We start from the raw sequence: 20,274 nt of genomic DNA on the forward strand, positions 1-20,274 counted from the left end.
ACTGAAGAAGAAAAACCCTGTGATGCTTGAGCAGAACGGCTGACTGGACTAAGCCAGCTCTGACTGGTGCTGTGGAAAGGGATTGGGTCTACCCTTCCAGTATTATATTCTCAAGCAAAAAGACTACTGTGGAGGCTCCAGGCAGGAAGCTTCTCATTATTTATATGTTAATACGTTTGTAAACTCATGTACAGTTTTTGTTAGAAATTCTTGATAGGACTCATTAACTGTAATGTTCAGATGAGAACATGTTGTTGGCCTAAAAGTTAAAAAAAAAAAAAAAAAAAAAAAAGAAAAAAAAATCATGTAGCAAAAGCTTTTCCTCCCATGTGGCTAGAAGTATCTGTGGCTGTGCCAAGGCCAGAAGGCAGGCTCCGACATCAGCAGTTACTCTGGAGAAATCTGCATGGAAGTTATATTTAAAAAAAAAAAAAAAAAAAAAAAAAGGCAAACAAAGTAAAGGTTGGAATGAATCATTGTCTACTCTCTAGCTTTCTCCCCTTCCCTTCCAGCTGCTTTCAGAGCACAGTCACACTTGGACGTTGGAAATACCTACTCAGTAGGAACCAGTGCACCAGAAACTGGAGCGGAGTGTAGGGGACCATCTGGGATCTGTGCATTACAGGCAAGCTATAGCGTGTCGCTGCCTTCAGAGAAGGGCTGCTGGAGATTCTGATTTAAGCAACGAGTATTTTTAGAAAGCTGAATTAGCTTTCTTGTTATGAAACCTTTGTATATAAAGTAGTTGTAGGGAAGCTCAGGTAGCCAGCTGTGTGTGGATGTGGTTGCCCTTGTGGCTTCCCCGTAAGCGTAGCAAATACTATAGTGATGTGCAGATAGGTTTAAATGATCTACTATTTGGTAATTTGAGTTATTTATTCATTTTTTAAAGAGATGCCATTAATCCAAGAATCACTTTTTGATTTTTTTAATGTATTAATGAGTAAAAATATGGGAGGAGGATTTGACTTGCAGAGTACACGCCTGTTTTCAAACATTTTTGTCATGTATAATCTGAAAGTTTTTTCTTTTTCATTTTTGCCTTAGAAATACAAGGAATATCAACTGAGTTTCCTGAAGAACTCAATGGATAATTTAGTGCCAGGTGTTAGTCTAACTTCACAGTAGAAGGATGTGAGCTGCTGAATGCTTAATGCAGAGCCTTTCTCGGAGTGCTTAGTCAAATAGATATTTGAATTTTTTTTTGTAAAAGCCAGTAAGAATTTAATTTTTCAATCAGGATTCACTTTGCCACTTCATGTTGCAATGTTGGTCTTGCTTGTATTCAGTTTGTTAGAAAAATTGAACTGCTGTGGACTTCCAATATTATATTATGTTTCTAATACCTGCACAGGAAGTTCTTAATTATTAGTATTTGGGTGGGTTTTTGTACTTTGGCTTTAAGCATCTTGGGAAGTAACAAAGAACTTCTGAAGCTTCCTGCTGGAAGTTCACTTCGTAGGCACACTGTCAAGTTGCAACTCTTAGTTCATGGTTATACTGTAACTTTTCTGTATAGGCAGCCTAAAATGCCCTTAAGTATGAAGAAGTCAATCAGGACCTAATGAAATTTTCCTGTAATGGGTGATAACTTTTTTTTTTAAGGAAACATTCATTTTGCTTTAAATGAATTGTACAGTTTTTGCTGAATATAAAATGGGACATAAGGATTTTTTTTTTTCGAGGTACTCCATTGAAAAGGGCAGAAGTATTGACTTTTTTTTCTTTGGCTCCTTTAAAAGGCTGCTATTTGTCATGTCAATTTTCTGTTGTATTACCAGTAAACTGAAGTGCAGTCTTAGAGCATTTAAACACTTTTAAACACATTTAAACACTTTTGCAGCACCAAGCAGGGAAAATGGTCATCATTAGTCCTAATGTTTGTAGTATTGCTGCAAGGAGAAATGAGGACAAAGACAGACTGTGGAGGAAGCCCTGATGGGGCAACGGGTAGGTTCCTCTTGAGCAGCAGATGAAGGACTGAAGGAAGGGTGAGACTCGAGCTAAAGCGCCTGCAAAAATAGGATGGTGGGTTCTTAGGGCAATCCTGATACCAGTGAATGGGGAGGGAAGGGGATGGAAGGAAGGGGTGATGCAGGTGAGGAGGGAAGATGCCCACTAAGTTAGGGGTCTGTTAGACCATCAACTGAATGAAAAGTAACAAGTTGCCTGGACATCCTGAAAGGGCTTGGTGAAATAACACAGACACTGACTTTAGTCTGTAATCTTTGACTCCAGACTGTCCTTATGCCAGAGGAGGGAAGTGGCTACAAGGATTTTGACTTCTAGAAAGGTCCCAAGGGGACTGCAGTAAGCATGTAACTGCCTGTGAACAGTTTTTCCTGATTGGTGTGGGGAGTTGTGTGATCAACAATTCTGGCAAGAAGATCTTTGTAACTTCCAGATATCTTCCCTTTTTGTAAGGTGTGTCAGAAAGGAACCAGTTAAACGTGAATGTGGCAGCTCTGCTTCATATAGCCTATATGGTTTTTCAGAGGATGAAGTTCTCTTGTAAAGGACCTCCTTTCCCCTCTTAAGGAAACCAGGCTGACATGGATGTCCTCATACAGGCAAGTATCTAGAAAAGCACAGGGTTAGAGTACATGGTCACTTGCAGCGAGCCTGTGCAGTACTGCTAAATGAACTGACTTTTCAAGGACTTAGCCTGATAGAGATGCTGTCCATCTAAGGTGTTTCCTGCAGGGAGGAAGAAAAAAAAATCCTGCATCTATGTCTTAATTTCTTGGTTCTCTGAAGCATGGAGTACTCTTTGTTTGCACACACCCCTGATTCACCTGTGGACCAAAACAAGGCTTAATGAGTCAGGTTTCCTAGGCAGGAGCATTTGTTTGGAAGAGGAGCTCAAAACTCAAAAAGACTTCTGGGAGAAAAGACTTGCTGGGCTATGAGGAGTATGGAGAGAGAGAGAGAATGAGTGCAGTGGGTTGGGATCAGGGTATTCTGCACTTCCACAGCCTGTTGTACAGCCATCTATCTCTAAGCTGTGATGCCTGTCAAGCTGCTTGAGGATCTGCTGATTCATGTGCTTTTGGGAGACAGAATTTGGCTGTTCAGGCCAGTGCAGTCCTGCTGGCTTGGCTTTGCCACCAGCTGTGCTGCTGTGTCTTTGTGAATGCACGTGGCATCTTGTGAAAGAGTTCCTGCTGGTGGGTCACGCTGGCTGATCTTGAATCACCAGGAGTGGGTGAACATCCGTCTGGTGTAAGCCAGTTCCAGGAGGACCCCATGGGCTTCTAAACACTTTGAGGAAAGTCTGGAGGAAGATTTCTGTCACAGTTGCAAAGTGGCAAATCCAGCTCATGTCAGGAACCTGCAGCATTACTGATGCTGGCTGTAACAGAGGAGTGCACACACCATGTAAGCAGACTGTGAAATGTTACTTCCCCCCCCAGGTACTCCATATAAAAGTGAGGTGGTAATACCAATCCCAACCATTCAAAAGTCACAATTCAAACTGATAAAAATCATGGCTGGCTTAAGGAACACAAAATCTGAAATATAATGTATTGCAGGGATCAGTGTTTACCTTTTGATATTTGAGCCTTTAATACACCCATAGGATTATACTTTCAAGTTTTCCTCTGTGGTGGTGATTTAATTTTAAATGAAACTGGTGAAGGTAAAAGGGGCAACTAAAAGACTTAAATGCTTGGAGGTGGCATGGAGACAGTGTAAGACACCAGATTGGGGCCAGGAGCAAATGTTTACCACCCATCAAAACAGAATTGAGAGAGGCCAAAAGGAGGTTGGTGTGATTAAACAGCAGCATGTGGGATGCTTGCAGAGTAAGAAATCCTTTATATAATGAACTTGTGTCCAAATCTAGAAGATGGGAAGAGTAAGATTTGGCAGGTGAAATGTGGAAAAAAAGAAACAAAAAACCAAACTGCAAAATAATGCAAAGGAAGATGGAGTATGAAGAACATTCAAGTCAGAAAACTTGCACAAATAATTTTGAAAAATTCAGGAGCAGGGAGGCTGCCAGAGTCAGTAGCCCTGATGCACAGTAAAGGGAAGGTCTGACCTGAAGGTAGAGTCCCAGCAGAAAAAAACCAAGTGAATTGTTTGCATGTATTCACTGTGAAAGAGCTGGGGGAGTTCACACAGGAATACTTCCATATGGAGAGCTCAACAGAGAATCTGTTTAAAACTGAAGTGCTATTAGGAGAGATTAAAGTTCAGATGAAATGAGCAGTAACAAGTTGCCAGGCCCAGATGGTGCCACCTACGGGCTCTAAGGACGAATAAGCTGAGCTACCAGCTGGCATAGTAACCTCTTCCCTCAGTACCCCTGGCAAATGTGACAACAGTTTCTGAAATGAGTTTCAGGGCAGATGTGGCAAACTACAGCCAGGTGAATGTAGCACTTGCACTTAGCAAATTCATAGATGCTATGATGCATCATCAATGGCTAAATATTGGGGAGGAGTCAATGCAGTTTTTGTACGGGGAAGTTGTGCTTCGAAACCTTGTTGGAGTTTTTTTAATGGCCTCAACAAGCAGGGGATAAAGGGGATTTGGTTGGTACAGTCTGCTTGAACTTCCAAAATGCACTTGATCATGACTTTGCTGAAGGCACTTAAAGAAAAAAAGTTGCTATGGGAAAAGGGGGAACATCATCACGTGGACAAACAACTGTTTAAAAGACAGGAAAGGAAGACTTAAAGGGAGGGGGTTTTGGTGGAGGGAAGTCAACAGTTGGATGCCCAATATATTAAAAAATAATTGGGAAAAAGTAACGAATCAGGAAGGTCACAACATCCACTGATGACGTTATTCAGTGTAATAATAATATAATAAACGCTTGAGTGAAGAATTGCAGAAGGTTCTTGTGATACAGATTGATAGATGAAATTCAGGATCAATAAATGCAGTGTTGCTTATGGGAAAGTATCAAAAGACGAGCCCTTAGCTGACTGTTTTCACTTAGCAATGAGACCTTTGGGTTGTGAAACACCACACAGCAGAAATTTCTGCTTGGGGAACAGCTGCAGTAAACCAGGCTCAAGGAAAGGACGGGGGAGCACCACGGAGTAAATTGGTTGTGTGCCGCATCCTGGGCGTGCAGTTCTCTCTCTGCCTCGGAAAGGTTCAGGGCAGGGAACAGGATCCGTCCACAGTCTGGAACAGCTTCTGCGAAGGCACAGCTATGTCGACCAAGTCTCTGCTGTGGAAGAGAGATGAGCGACGGGGATATGAGGAAGGTCTTAAAGAGTAGCAGAGGGAGGCTGCCAAGGGACTACTACTGCTGACTTCCTAACTAGCAGCTCCTGGGTTAAAACGGAGCAGCAGTCCTTCACCTAACGCGCGTTTGAGCTGCAGACCCTTTCCCGCAGGATGCGGTGGGTGCTAGAAGACTGCACCCACCTGTATTTCCTGTTTGGAGGGAGCTTGGGCGAGTTCAGGGAAAAAAGCCTCATCCGAGGGCGGGTAAGGATGAAGCTCGGCAAGTCCCCGAGCTGCCTGTGCCAACAAGCCCGGCTTGGGCCACAGGGCTTCTCCTCCAGGCTGGGCGGGGGGCCGGGCTCGGCGGCCCGGGCGGGGGCAGCACCGCCCGCGGAGCCGCCGGTGGGCCCAGCCGGGCCCGCCCCGCGCCGCCCCTGACCGGGAAGCAGACGGGCGGCGGTTCCGCTGCGCGGCGGCGCGGCGTGCCCGGAGCCGTCCCGCCGCCGTCCCGCGCAGCATGAGCCCGCCCTGAGATGGCGGCGCCGTGCCGGACGCGGACGCTGCAGGTGGTGGACACGGAGTTCAGCGCGGACGCGGTGGAATGGTGCCCGGTGGAGGGCTGGCACAGCATCCTGGCCTGCGGCACCTACCACCTCCGCCCGCCCGCCGCGGTGAGCCCGCCCGCCCGGCACCGCACCGGGACTCGCTTCCACCCCCCGGCCGCCTCAGCCACCGAGGCCGGGGTCGGCGGGTGTTTCCCGCCCTTCGCGGGCCACCTCAGCCGGGCCCGGGGGTCCTCCCGGCCGCCTCAGCTACCTCAGCCGGACCCGGGGTGGTTTCCCGCCCTTCGCGGACCACCTCAGCCGGGTGCCTCGGCGGCGCCTCCGCCGCCCCCCCGGCCGCCTCGGCACCGCGCCTGGCCCTGCTCCTGGCAGTCCCGGCGCTGTGGGGCCGTGCTTTGTCCCAGCTGGGGTGGCTTGAGGTGGCCGCAGTGTGTGGGGCTGAGTGGGCCCTGCCGGTGAGCCTGGCTGGCTCTGAGAGAGCTGTGGCGGCTTTAGTCCCTTCAAAGGAGGGACTTGAAAAGTGGGAGCCCTCTGCCCTGCTCCTGCCGGCTGCTCCTGGCAAGATCTTGGGTGGGGAGAGGTCTGGGAGAGGTAGAATCACTACTAAGGCTAGTCTTTTTCCAATTTTTGGTGCAGACTGACTCCCGAGGAAGTAATGGGGCCTGTGACCGGACTGGGCGCCTCTACCTGTATCACTACAACGAGGATCAGCCTTACATCCCGCTGACCGAAATCCAGAGGATTGACACTGCCGCCATCCTGGACATCAAATGGTAATGCTGGCCCCTCAAGGCTTGGAGCTCACAGCAGTGTGGTCTGCTCTTCTGTGGTCCTGCTTTGGCTGTTGGTATGGCAGCAACATTTACTAACTAAACTGTTCCTGACTTCTTGGAGGGAAGTATTCTCCAGTTTGCTCCAGTGAGCAAAGGCTGCGCTCATTTCTGTTACGCTCTTCTGCTTATTTATGAACAGCTGGTCAGTGATTGTGGACCTCTTTTGTTTATATAGAGGGGAAACCTACTATATATTACTATATAATCTCCTCCATGCAGGTTTATGGGAACTTGAGGAGCCTTAGATTTTCTTTATGAAGTTTTTTTGGTCAAGTACCTTCTCCTTGTGCATCTTGGAATAAAAGTTATGACTTTGCTTTCCTGCTTGCATACAAGAAAGATGGACATTCAAGACTTGTTTAACTTGGATCTTTTAGGTGCCATGTTCCCGTTGCAGAACATCCCATGGTTGGTATTGCAAACTCGACTGGCGCCGTGGAGTTTTGCCACCTGACTGGAAGTGAGGTAGGTGGTTGTAACACCTGCTGCTGTTGAAGCTGTGTTTAACCCAGATTTAATACATCTCTGGATTTATTAGCAGTGTTCAGAGACATGTAGGAAAGCTTTATGGTTTCCATGACTTCCTCAGTATGCTTAGCTTTTTAAACACTTCTTTTGTCTTCTGATAATGTTTCTCATAAATCCCACAAATTTGTTCATGGCACCAGAGAGACTGGCTGGGCTCTACCCACCTGCAGAGTGTGGGAGATGAGAGGCATGAGGGGAGCAGAAGCAAACCTTGGAAATTGTCACCTGAGTATAAGTATGGACTAACTGGTAGACACAGCAGAAGATACAAAGTTGTTAAAAACAGGGAAGAATTTCAGAGAGGGGTTTCTTTCAGTTGGTGAGAGAAAGGAGTAATCAAGAGAGACATTCCCACAGAGCAAAGAAAGCGGAAGCCAGTCTATAAGGGAATTCAACAGTCAGGTCATCACTTCTGCACTTCATCACTCACTGAGAGGAAGCAAAGTTGAAGGGTGGTTTGGTGGGAGATAGGTAGCAGAAGGGTGGGGATCCTGCGTATGCATGTTTGCCCTTCAGCTAGTACTAAGCAATTGTACGTTGCTATGGGACATTTCATCTCTTCTTTAGTGTGGGACCCTAATATGCTCGTCAGTCTCTGGAAGACACCTGCTGTAGGAGTAAGCAGTACAAGTGTTGTTACATACCTGCTGTCTTCCCACTCTTAACTCATTCCTTTTCTTTCCAGTAGAAGAAGAGCTGCATGTTGGAGCCACGCTTCAGGGTCGATCTCGGTGCACAGTGTCTGGCCTTGTCTTTAGACTGGTCCACAGGACGAGAGCAATGGTGAGGATGGGAGACAAAGGCTGGTATTGGAGGTCATTGTGTGTGTGACAGTCTTCAGGCATAAGTTGAGGACTTTGATGAATGAATTTTTGGTGGCTTTTTGTGAAGTGGCTTAAGACTTTCTTGGTCCCAGCTGTCTCCCTGCACCTTCTCTAGAAGTTACTATTTCCAGATCAAAGGTAACAAAGGAACAAGAACACATAACGTGGCCACTGTAACAGGGACTAAACCACCAACAGATGTGAGGTTGTGCTATGGTGAATGGTGGCAGGTGAGCCAGGGACAAGTTGTCTGTTGCCTTTGCTAAAAGGAAAGACCAGAATGGGATGCAGATGGATCCACTGATTCAAACTCTGCTCTTAGAATGGCTGAAATTTTAGTGTGAAGTTCTGCTTAATAACTGCTAATAATAGCATATGTAGGAAGTTTAAACATGGGTTAGTGAGGAATGGGAGAGAATTGGTTTGGAGGCTCCTTCCTCTCTCAAATGCTCATACATTTGATTTCAGAAATGGCATCACTGCATGAAATAACATGAATTATCTGTACCTTGAAAGAGGTAGGGTAAGTTAAGTGCAAAACAGAGAGTGGTGCCTCTGGTGTGAGGCTGGAAACTGAGGGGATCAGGCAGTCGTGTGCTTAATGCTGTAGGGCAAATATTTAGTAGCTTTTGCTAATTAAAGCTGTTTCTGTGCATGCTGTTTAAGGAATAAGTAGAATTTCCAGTTCTTCTTTCTTCTTCCTTACATTCCTTCTTCCCCTTGTCTCTGCCCTTCAGGAGAAATGATTGTTGCCATGATGAAAAGTCCCTTTAAAACCTGTCACTGTTGTCACTTGAGAGACAAATAACCCCTTCTAGAAGCCAAATGTGCAGCCTTCCCGTCTCTGTAGGAAGGGGGTGACCCTATTTTTCTTGTGTGGAAATTTGGGAGATACAGTACAGTTTAGTAACTAACATATGGTGTAGAACTGGAAAGAAGTCCTGAGTCACGAAATCAGTACCTACAGCTGCAGGTAGCCACACTCATGTCAGGGAATGTCAGAAAATCTGTGCACTGTGAGCTGCAAAACTTTTGCCAGTGCCCCAAGTACATTGTGTCCAGAAACTACCACTGTGCTGTGCCACAGGAAGAGAGCAGGAAAGGTCAGAATCAGCCAGTGCCTCAGATGCCTGTGACAGCAGGGAAATAAAACATTTCTTCATACTCCAGAAGACAGAAGAGACTCTGACAGGTCCTTGTCAGTCTGACTTGAAGGAAAAAAAAAAATCCCTCTTCACATGGAATTTTTTAATTGATGTAATATCAAGCATTTGCGAAGTCAAGTTATGCATCTAGGAGAAAGAAAGACCCAAGGCTGGTTTTCTTTCCCTCACATCAGGGAATGGGGATCATTGATGTAGATGATTTTACAATGGGATGGGCTGAAGCTAAGAAGAACTGTATAAATGCGTGCATTCCTTCCACTGTACTACCAATTTCTATCAATGTTTAGTTGAATCAAATATATATAGCATTATGTTATCTGTCTATACTTTGGCTGCTATTTTTTACTCTAACACCTTCTTAGGACACGAGTTTCAGTAATTTCTAATGTTTTCTCTGTATTCCACTGTAGTGGATGTCCTTTGAGAGTGATCAGCAGTGATTCAGAAGGGAAGCTGAATCTTTTCTCCATAGATGAATCTGCTCCTTCTGTACATGTCCTGAACCAGTGGGAAGCTCACAAATTTGAGGCCTGGATTGCTGCTTTTAATTACTGGGACACTGATATTGTCTATTCAGGTCTGTAAGGGCTGGGAATCTCATTTGGGGGTGTTGGGGAGGTGGCACCTTGTTTAGGGATGTGTATTCCTTGGGATTTTACTTTCCAGGGTTGGGTATGCTGCTTGCATCACACCACTTGTAAGAGTTAAAGAGTTGGGGCCTCTGCTAGGGGTGAAAGGCTTCTTGATTGTGGGAAGTGGTTGGAGTTAATTAGCAGAAGCTGTGCTTTTTAAACTGTACTTTGGCTGGCTATTGGCAAAAAAGATGTTAGTCTCCTGTGGTGTGCAAAAGAGAGCAGAGAGCTTCTGGAGTCCAGTCTTTTTTTCTTCTAAATTTTTTTGCTTAGCAAAGTGAGGGTATTGTTAATGCATGCCTCTTCTGTGCTGATGAGTACTGTGAGCCTCAAATGATGTCTGGTACGTCCATTAAATGCTATGAGATCCTAGGGCTGAAAAGCATCAGCTCGGTGTTAACTGCATTGCCTCGGCGCCCTGCACTGGTCATTTGGATGGTGTTCAGGGTGACAATTTTTTCTCTTTGTGCAGGAGGAGATGACAGCCTGCTAAAGGGCTGGGACACCAGGTGCAGTTCAGAGACTCCTGTCTTCACCAGCAGGAGGTAAGCAAGCCGTGTCTGCAGCTGGACCCTAAAGCTATCGTGTATGAACATACGGTGCTACCGTGTCCCTTCCCAAGCAATTTGGAGACGTGCAGTGACAGTGGAGTCCTGTTTCTGCCTCCCTTGGGAAATGGAGACATCTATTAGATTTTTTTTTTTTCATCAGGACAATTTCAGGTTGAAACTTTCTTCTCTGTGTCCTTCAATATAATAAACAAACAGCTCAATTCCACGTGAAGATGGTGGTTGCTTCTTTCTAAAACAAGGATCCTGGTTTACACTTTTATTTTGGGAATTTCTCTGTGTGTTAAATTTGGTTATCACGGAACGTTTTTTAGAAAAACATTTTATTCTCCACTGTTCACTTATTTGAAGTAATCTCCTTTTTCTGGTGGCATAACATATCTTTTAGAATACGATTAAAACAATATACACAACTCTCCAGTGAATTTTGTATGTAACGTTAAAATACACTGGGGATTATTGCTATGGAAATATTAATGTTGGGAGTAAAGTCTCGTGGGATTGGAGTTGTGCTGAAATTCTTACGGGCTCTGAACAGCAGTTTATGGTACAATTATTACTAGAAAAGATTTGTGCTGAGAGACTATGTGAGTAGAATTTTTGCCCTGGAAAGGCTGTTGGACTGACTCTGTAGATGGAACTCTGCCTGTATATTTCACTGGGCTGAAATTTGAGTTCATCTTGCTCTCCTTTGATGTAGTTAGGTGGACCCAAAATCCTTGAAATTCAAGGAAGAATCCCTTCTCAAATCGTACATTGCTGTCTCTTCCTTCTGCTGTATGTTGCTCTTTTGCAGACACTCCATGGGTGTGTGCAGCATTCAGTGCAGTCCCCACCGGGAGAATCTTCTGGCTACTGGCAGGTAAATCCCTTCTAGCTGCTCTTCACTAGTGTGACCAGCCCCCTCTGCTATTTTGAACGTGCTACTGCTGCTCAAGGTGTGGTCTCTTCAGACATTTGGTGTGGTGAGGAGCACGCAATCTTTCCTAATTTTCTTCTGTACTTGTGGCACTGAATCAGCTGTGCTGCTTGTCTGCATATTTATTTGCGATATGTCTCCAGCTATGATGAGCATGTGCTGTTGTGGGACACCAGGAACATGAAGCAGCCACTGGCAGACACCCATGTTGAAGGTGGAGTTTGGAGGTTGAAGTGGCACCCAACCTGTGATTTTGTGCTGTTAGCAGCCTGCATGCAGAGTGGATTCAAAATCCTTGACTGCCGTGGAAGCATGGGTGAGTGTTCAGTGGAACAGATATGCGTGCTGCTCTCCTTTCCTGCCTCCAGGTTAATGGGGGAGCTCCAGCTCTGAGGTTGCTGGAAAGATCTGTATGTTGTTAATAGCCATAGACTTTTATTCCAACTTGAGGTAACTTCCAGCTTTCTCAGACCTATCCTCACTGTTGGCCTGATTGGTTGTGCAAAGGCACTGTCATTATTCATGTGTAAATCTCTCATAACTTCCTTTTGTGGGAAGAAAGCCTGTTTGTCCCGGTGTAAAGGCATTACCTGTTGACATGACCATTCTGGTTTGTATTCATCTTGATGGTTCAAAGAGGTTCTTCTGAATGTCAGGTGAGGCTTTACTGTCAGCAGAAGCTACTGGCCTGCTGGTGAATTGGTTATTGTCTCAGAAAGGAAGTGCTGTGCAGTCTAGTTAATCTAGAATAACATGAATAAGCTCTCCATGTGAATCAGAAGGCATTTACACGACTAAAAGCTTTGCATTTACATTACAAATACAATCTTGGGTAAAATGGTTGCCTTCCTAGGTTTCTCCAGGCCTTGGGCAGATCCACAGCTTGTGACATGAGGATAACATTTCTGCTGTATAGAGTAGGAAGGAACTTGATGTCCATTTAGTATCAGAGTCAAATGCTGAAAGCTCATGGGAAGAACACATCTGCAATTTATTAATAACCAGAACCTGGTCTGGAAATCTTACCAGTTGTATTTATGGCTCAGTGGGGATCACTGTGTGACCTGTCTTGTCTGTCTTGAGCCTTTTTAGGTATTTTGAATAATGATGCATGTTAATGCATGTTAAATCTTCTCCTGTCTGCTTACTGAACCAGGGAAAATGAAGGCTAATGAGAGGCAGCTGAAAAATTGTCAGGAGAGCCAGAACCTCATTTCTCCTAGAATGCTTAATTCCGTTGTGAATAAGACAATAACCAGAGAGCTCTTCCTCTAGGACATGGCCAATGCTAGAATGACTTATGAGTAGTCTGCAACAAACCACTTCAGAAGGTGATTTCTGCTCATTTCATATTTTTGGGTTTTTTTTTAAGCGGAAAACACAGAGGAATGTATCATCCTGTCATCCTATGTCTTGCACAATTCCTTGGCCTATGGGGCTGACTGGTCAAGGCTCTGTCCGAGGGATTCCTTGACTGCAACACAGGACACTGCTGCTGCGTACCACTCTTCAGAGGAGCTTGTGGGAAGATCACAGGAAGGAGATGAGAGACTGAATTTGCAAGTCCAAAACCTGAAGATAATTTATGAGTCTCCTACAGCTACTTTTGATGTAATATTGGATGAGGAGAGTGAAGGCCTTGCCTTGCCGCTCAAAGCAGAAGGGGGTCCTAAGCTGTCTGGGGATCCTGGCCTGGTTAGGGGCTCTGATTTAAAGGGGAGTTTAGATTTGGCTGAGGGTCCTGAGCGAGGAGGGGATCCCGAGTCAGCCAGCAGTTCTGACTCGGGAGCTAAGAGACCCAATGGTCTGGACAGAAGCGGTGATTCAACCAGGTCTCTAGACAGTCCAAAAGAAATGAGCATTATAGCAACTTGTTCTTTCTATGACAGTATCCTCCATGTCTGGAAGTGGGAGATGAGCCTGGTGACCCCTTCGGAGACGCCAAGTACTAGATCTCCGTCTGAAAGAACAGTTGAAAGTTTGCATTGACCAATCCCAAGGGAGAGGGGTAGGAAAACTCCCTACCGAGAGCAACATCTGAGCTTATGCTAATTTCTGTTGGGCTTTTCCAGTTTTATTGTTGAGCTTGTGAGTCTTTAAGGCCGATACCGATGGAATTACTGGCGTTTTATTTTCAGCACTGAGGAAAGCCTTTGCTTTGAGGGGTGTGGCCAAGCACAGACACGTTTATTTAGTTTTCCCTTAATGTACCAGTTCAAAGTAAGATAGCCTTCCTCCCAAAGGCTGCTTGTATGTACCTTGTATTTGAATCCCTTCAAGGCTGGTTTGCATTTGTACGATTGATCTGTTAAGCCCGTTCTCCTCCTTCCATCACAAACCAAACTTGTCTGTGCTGCTATGTGTAGATAAGCACATGGTATGTGGTCAGAGTCTCCCTGAATGTCTCAGAAAAGCCCATGAGTAGAGGCTTAGCTCTGTGTGTAGCTTGCTGTGTGATCTGTAAACTAGTATGTACCTTGAGAAGACACTAAAAGACAGTCCAGATACTGACAGTGCAATATGCTCATAGTGATCTTTAGTAGAGAGAAATTCTTTTTTAGAAGACTGACCAGTATGACAGACAGCAGTTCAGCGACAGGAAGCTTTGTTCTGAGCAGGGCCTTTCTTGGGAAGGATTCTGGTGTATCTGCACAGCCTAATTTTACATGAGACTCATCACCTGGTTGCAATCTCACTTTATCACTCTCCAAGCTAAGCACAGCCTGGTTTAGCATAAATTGTGTAGCGAGCCCTGCTATGTTTCAGTGCCACTCTTACCAAGAGGCTATGGGGGGGTGGTTATCAAACTCATGTTTTCTGCTCTCTGCAGTGAGACATACATTTAGGTCCAAAGTCAAGATCTTTCAGTTTTGCAAAGGTGAACAGCTTTAAGATCAAAACCTCCAAAAAGTACAAGCAGTGTTTCCTGACATCTTTTTAAGTTCAAAGTAAGTAAGTACAGAAACCAAAATCTTAACAACATTGCCCTAACTACCTCCAGGAATGGCTGCAGAATTTCTCACGGTTGCTCCATTAGCTTTCTTTTTTCACTGTGAAATATCAGCAAGATGCTGTTTCTGGAACACTTCTCTCTTATCTTCCTAGAAACAAAAAACCAGCTTAAACTAGGTAATTAACTTCTAGCTTGCATAGTTTCTCTTTGAGGGTCCTAAAGAATTAGTTGCCTGGAGGGAAAGAAACACCAGCAACAGGTATCTGTCTGTAACAGTGCTGCATCTAAAACGAGGTACAGCAGATCAGAATTCTACTGCTTTGAAACTCCTTTTTCAAGGGTGAATGTGTATTTTAGAAAACATTCTTGAGCACTGTTACATGAAGATTCATATTAGTATTATGAACAAGAGCTTTTGTTAAAAAAAAAAAAACACACCCTATTTTTGGAGGTTTCTAAAATAAAATCAATATAAGTGATTTATCTTCCTTGGTCGTTTTGATTTTGTGAAGTCCATCACAGTCTTCTGCCTTGTCCTGTGATGGCTCAGGTCCTTTGAAGGTGTTTGGATTTGGATGCTCTTTGGGAGCCAGAGTAGACAATCCAGTTTCCTCACACCTCAGTGAGAACACTGAGGGTGTATCCCTGTAGCGACATGGCTTTTGAGTATGACTCTGTCTTAAAAGGTTGTAATGCTTTTTTTTATTGCCATGTGAGATTAAGAGGAAACAGTCTGAGGTTAGTGAAGCTGGGGTGGTGTCACAGAATGCGACCAGATTGTGGCATTTGATTTATGCATTATGTTACTCCTTGCTTTGCCCTGAGAAATGAGGAGTCTCCTATTATAATCTGCCTTCACATACAGAAGATAAGGCAAGTGACTTGTTCAAGACCGAGCTGGTATTAGCACCAAAGGCTACAGGATCTCCTGCTTGCCAGCCTTGCATTCACCTCTCCTCCACCCCCCTCCAACCAGCTGCCAACAGTTGTCCTTTCTGGAAAGTGTGAGGTGGAGCCTGAGAAAGTGACATCTCTGGAAGGAAGGGGCCAAGCACTGCAGGAACAGCACCCAGAGCACCACCACTTTTGTATAACCATTCTGATGAGCTGAAAAATAAGTGAAAAATGCAGGTTGGGCTTAATTAATTAGAAAAACTGCGCCTTCCCTCACCCCAACTATGGATGTGATTCTTGAACTGTCTGTGCCAAAGTGTGCTAACTACTTCATTTGCGGTTATTTGGGGCTGCAGCACTAAGAAGTGGAAGCCAGTGCAGCATCCCCTCCCCACCTATCCAGCCCTGAAAATAGGTGTTTTTTTAACAAGTTTAAGGACTCATCTGTCAGTCTTCATTATGGGCTGAAATGCTCACTCACCAAGAACACAGTGAACATACTTCCTTTCTCCAAAAGCGAACATTTTAACTGCAATTTAATTCTTTAATGCTGAATTTGCAGTACTTTGTATTTGGAAAAACCTTGTGGAAAAAAAAAACAAACCCAGTACCTCTTGGGAGGGCTACAGTCCCCAGACACAGAACTGTCACACAGAAGAATAATTTTCTCAAAGACTCCAGCACTAGGGTGTCAGAGAAAACATGTTATTTCCAAAGACATGTAGAATTTAGCAGTTTCTACTTTAAACAGTTACACACAACTGTCTATGTAAATGTCACTTGTATCCATTCAATTTGATGAACAGCAAGACGCTGCTCTTTTAGGATTGTATGTCCAAAAATGACAATTCTTCAAGATTAAACAGTTACCTTGCTGCTTCAAGCAGCTGCGCTGCTAAGGAACAGATATTAAATGGACCTATTAACTGTATCTTGATTTACTCTAAAAGAAAGAGTAGTTTTAAGGCTTGGGAAAGTCTGGAATAATTGTGGCATTCAGTATAAGCTACAGTTCTCTCCTCAGAGAGAAAGTTTAGGGTATGGACTTGGTTTTGCCTGTTGGAGGCCTCACTCCTGGTTTAGTGGAACACTTCATTGGGGCTGAGGCTAGATCCATCACAGCGTTCCCTCTTTGGCTGCAACTGCCCCATAGTGCATGTAACAGCAGCATGCTCTGACTGCGGTACACCATTCGGCTTGCAGTGGCCTGCTTTCCACAGCTGGGGAACTCCAGACTCCCAAGAAGATAAGACCTGTCCTCCTTCCTTCCCAGAAGGAAGGGATGATGTTTCAGCAGCCCAGAGAGAAACTGCCTCCTGCTAATTATCAGCGCCTGGTCAATCAGCTCTTGTCTGACAGCTGGACACCTGCACACTTACACAATACAGGTATACACAGGGTGCAAGACACAAGGAAAGCTTTCCTTAGGATGGGAAATTAACCGCCAGCGTCCCCACAGCAATTTAAATGAGACATGGCAGAAAAGCAAAGTGGAAGGATTTGCTTTTAATAGCCAGTGACAGAAACTGTCCCATATTTGCTGGTGCAGGTCGTGTCTCACGCAACGGCGATGCTCTTCCCAGCACACTGAAGGGGCCGCAGCAGCTCCGCAACCTCGCTGCTTGCTCCCTACCGCACATAGTTCTTAGGGAAGAGCTGGAAGAGCTTGCCCTCCTGCGTCGGCTCGAAGCCATACTTCTCCAGGTTGTTGGGGTCAAAAGTGCCTTCCTTCACGTCCTTCTCGATGTGGGGAGCCACCACCTCGGTGAAGAGCTGCTTGGCTGTCATGGGCGGCTCGGAGCCCTCGGGGGCGCGGTACGAGACGTAGGGCTTGAGCTTGAAGCCCTCCAGGTCGGGGACGACGAACTGGGGCACCATCTGCTTGATGAGCATGAACTTCCTGTTAGAGGTGAGCACGCCCAGCTTCTTGGCCCCTCGGCCCTTGTTGTAGGTTCTGGGGCCTCGCTTGCTGGTGAACGGGGACATGCGGTCGGCGCCCCGCACCAGCCCGCGGGCCAGCTCGGTCAGCAGCCCCATGCCGGGCACCTGCGGACACCCGAAGGCTCAGCGCCCCCTCACGCACCGGCGACGACCGCGCCGAGCTCGCTCACCCCGCCGCGCTCCGACCTCCGCACGTACCAACACCGCCCGCTCCCATTGGCCGAAACGCGCCAGCCAATCCGCAGCGCCTATCATTACCTGCGACGGACGCGGGCCATTCGGCGCGGGGGTGGGGACTTCCTCGCCAATCAGCAGCGAGGAGCCTGAGGCGTGGGCGGGGCCTGCCGCTCCCCCACGGCGGCGGCGGGTTGGGTCCTCCCTCCGCGACCTTCGCCCGCGGGCGTGACCTTTGACCCCATCCTGGGCGGCCCCGAGCGCGGTGGCGCTGGCGGCAGCAGCTGCAGGTGAGGGGACCCCGCCCGGCCGGTCCTGGCCGGTCCGCTCCTGCCGCGGGGTGCCCGGGGCTCGGTGGGGAGCGGCGGCGGCGGGGGGCCGGGCCGGGCCTGGCCTTGCAGGCTTGTGCAGCTCCACGGGAGGCGCCGGTGCCCTGTGGCCCGGGCGGGAGGTTGTTCTTTAACGTCCGCGTTCCGTGATTTATTTTAACGAGAGGAGGGAAGCGGAGCCGGGCAGGGGCTGGGGGCTCGGCCTGCTGGCGTGGCGGCAAAGGCGGGGTGAGCCGGCGCTGCCGGGGGTGTGTCCTGACCCGCTGACGGGGCCGCGGCTTGTTTCAGTAAGGCTTTTCCCCCGGAAAATAAGCGCCGGTAAGTGTTCCCGTGTCAGTACGTGACGTGTAGTTGAAATCCGGCGTTTGCGTTTTCCTGAAAGAAAATGTAAGCCAGAGGTCGTTCTGTTTGCCGCGCTGGGATGCGGGCAGCCGCTGCGGGCGTGTGCAGGGGGTCAGTGCCCCTCTCTGTGGGGAGGGTTCCTTAGGGGAGAGCGGAGGCGCAGCCGCGTTCTTGGGCGTTTGGGTGAAGTCCTGTCGTGCCGCTTCCCAAAGGACTTCAGTAGCTGTCGTTACTGGTAGCTCTGCTTTTCCTTGAAGACTTGCTGTGTTTTGATTGCTCAGCGCAGAGAAAAAGGGGCAATGAAGTAAAAAAAAAAAAAAAAAAAGTTCCCCTTGAATTGTCTTGTTCTGCCAAACTGGAAGAGCAGTTCTGGTACGCTTTGTGCTGCAGAGTTAAAAAGACTTTGAATTAGAGAGTGTGGTCATCTTATCGGTCTTATCTCTTTTTTTTTTTTTTTAATTTTTGCTCCTGCTGTACCTCCAGACATGGATGAAGAAGGCAACAGCACCAGCCTTGAGGTACAGTATACTTTGCTGTAATTTTTTGGACATACTTATTTCTAGAAGCTTCAAGCTATTGTACCTAATTTGATCACATTTGGGTAATGTCTTTACATGCAGTGCTTTTACTTTCAAAGAACCTTTCCTGATAAGAGTTCTCTCCTTCCAAAAATTTCAAGATTGGTCCCATTTTTTTATGTGTGTTTTTTTTTTTTTCTGCAAACTGTTCACACTCTGCTTCATATTCTAAGCTGTTAGCAGAAGGATACAATTTAAGTACCTTTTACTTCAACAGTATGTTTTTAGCCTAAAGATGGAAGAATTTCAGAATTCTCTGGCAGCTAGCTCTTCTTGCATTTGTTCTTAATCATAAATACAAAACTCGTAGTCCAACAAGGTACGTGGTGCTTTTCACAGTAATGAAAGGCAAGGCCCATGGCAGGAAATAGTTTTTCTCAGAACTAAAAAAATACATATAACCCACTCATACGCAGTTAAAAAATGTTCTGTGAAGATCCAGTGTCTGCAGTCAAAACATAGGCATGTGGACCCCTGTGCTTATGAGCTACAAGGAAGTCTGATGTTTTGGGCAATCCTAATTTTAAGGCCTTGCTTTTTGCACTGATAGGCGTCTTCCACCCCTCCCTAAATGGGGTATGTCTCACTGTTTGCTTTTGATTGCAATGTGAAGTTGTTAAACTCTCAGCAGAGCTGCTTCTTCTGTGCTTGGTACTCTGGATGAGCATGAGCATTATTTATGTAGCTGTATATTTTTGTTAATTACTGTTAATTCTCATTTTCTTAATGAAATTTCAACATAATTGGGAAAAGCAGGTTAATGCTATTTATGCTAACACATACTCTTAGCACATCATTGCTCCATTTTCTGGTGGAGTGAGGGTCTTTTCAGGGTTGTTCCATTGTTCCACATGTGTTTTGTCTCCAAGAGTTGTTTGAGGGTGTGTAAGGCACGTGTGAAGTCCTTGAATTTTGGTGCTGGCTGTAGCCCTCCTAAGAGAGGTCCTGCAGGCTTGGGCTGATGGGAGGGCTCTGTAGAACTGATGACTTTGCTGTGACCTCATGCCTGTCTCACTGTCATGTAACAATAACTGCTTACGTATCTCAAGCATCTGTGAGGTTGCAACCTGTCTGCTTGCTTTCTCTGCTTTTCTGGAAGGATTGTCAGTGCTTGAAAAGATACCCCAACAGAGTATGTGGGAGAAATACCAAGTTCTCACTGGTGTTTGTGAGAAACCTTTCAAGAACCTCTCAGTTTTTCTTGGAGGCCTGAATTTCTTCTTTCCCTCACTGTTTTTCTGTATCAAGGCATGAGGCCTCAGTGTGTGCATGTGTTTTTTAATTCTTTTGCTCATGAATTTGTTTCTTCTCCTCATGTAGCACCAACATGACTGTCAGTTGGCAGCTACTATTTTCAATGTTATTTGAGATCATACAGGCCAGGACAGTAGCAGAACTGTGCATGTCAAGGGGAAATGCATTAAGTGACCACAATAAACATACCAAGAACTCACTGTGTTTTACCAGAATGTGTTGTATTTGTTGCTAACAAAGTTTCAACTTTTTTTCAAATTCTTGTGACTTTCCACTATAATCCCACTAATAATAGTCTGATAATAATAGTGATAGAGTTAGTTCAGCTGATGTTGGGAAGATAAATTGTCAATATGCTGTGTTAAAGCAACCTAAGAAGACAAACTTAAGACAGGGATCCGTTTGAGTTGACTTGTCAGGCAGGAGTTTTACTTACGCTGTAGAACTGGAACGAAGTTCATGAGAGAGGCTAGTTTGGCGACTCTCAGCGTGCCCTTCGTTTTTCTCTTGGTGGCAAAGCTAAATTAAGAGGTCACCCAGATCTGGAACTGAGGGCAAAAACTGGGACCAGAACTGCATGTGGTACTT

The 20,274-nt window shown here is 46.0% G+C and overlaps 3 protein-coding genes across 4 annotated transcripts in view; 2 read left to right on the plus strand and 1 right to left on the minus strand.

Annotated features, from left to right (window-relative positions):
* Nucleotides 1–5,720: 5,720 nt before the first annotated feature.
* DPH7 (diphthamide biosynthesis 7) lies at nucleotides 5,721–13,232 on the plus strand. Its single transcript, XM_075716757.1, has 9 exons — nucleotides 5,721–5,858; nucleotides 6,387–6,523; nucleotides 6,961–7,048; nucleotides 7,800–7,894; nucleotides 9,512–9,678; nucleotides 10,206–10,278; nucleotides 11,099–11,164; nucleotides 11,365–11,537; nucleotides 12,594–13,232. Exons 1-9 carry the CDS (start codon nucleotides 5,721–5,723, stop codon nucleotides 13,208–13,210), a joined length of 1,554 nt encoding a protein of 517 aa, XP_075572872.1. The 3' UTR covers nucleotides 13,211–13,232.
* A 3,322-nt stretch (nucleotides 13,233–16,554) lies between these two features.
* MRPL41 (mitochondrial ribosomal protein L41) lies at nucleotides 16,555–17,105 on the minus strand. Its single transcript, XM_009478289.2, has one exon. It carries the CDS (start codon nucleotides 17,103–17,105, stop codon nucleotides 16,698–16,700), a length of 408 nt encoding a protein of 135 aa, XP_009476564.2. The 3' UTR covers nucleotides 16,555–16,697.
* A 335-nt stretch (nucleotides 17,106–17,440) lies between these two features.
* Nucleotides 17,441–20,274, plus strand: part of PNPLA7 (patatin like domain 7, lysophospholipase) — a 133,550-nt gene continuing 130,716 nt past the window's right edge. Inside the window, exons 1-2 of one of the 2 annotated variants that reach the window (XM_075716316.1) lie at nucleotides 17,441–17,473; nucleotides 18,338–18,372. In XM_075716316.1, the coding sequence (XP_075572431.1) occupies nucleotides 18,340–18,372 (33 nt within the window). In that variant the 5' untranslated portion in view covers nucleotides 17,441–17,473; nucleotides 18,338–18,339. Of the gene's footprint in view, nucleotides 17,474–17,811; nucleotides 17,831–18,337; nucleotides 18,373–20,274 lie in introns of those variants that run through there. The other variant, XM_075716317.1, reaches the window with a different exon arrangement.

Source organism: Pelecanus crispus, chromosome 9, assembly GCF_030463565.1.
Source record: "Pelecanus crispus isolate bPelCri1 chromosome 9, bPelCri1.pri, whole genome shotgun sequence".
Lineage (NCBI taxonomy): Eukaryota > Metazoa > Chordata > Aves > Pelecaniformes > Pelecanidae > Pelecanus > Pelecanus crispus.

What these genes read in the sequence shown, in the direction of transcription:
- DPH7 (XM_075716757.1), top strand. Translation starts at nt 5,721, where the DNA reads ATGGCGGCGCCGTGCCGGACGCGGACGCTGCAGGTGGTGGACACGGAG. An exon ending in AATCTTCTGGCTACTGGCAG is followed by an intron (nt 11,165 to 11,364) that starts GTAAATCCCTTC and finishes ATATGTCTCCAG; the next exon opens with CTATGATGAGCATGTGCTGT. An exon ending in TGACTGCCGTGGAAGCATGG is followed by an intron (nt 11,538 to 12,593) that starts GTGAGTGTTCAG and finishes TTTTTTTTTAAG; the next exon opens with CGGAAAACACAGAGGAATGT.
- MRPL41 (XM_009478289.2), bottom strand. Translation starts at nt 17,105, where the DNA reads ATGGGGCTGCTGACCGAGCTGGCCCGCGGGCTGGTGCGGGGCGCCGAC.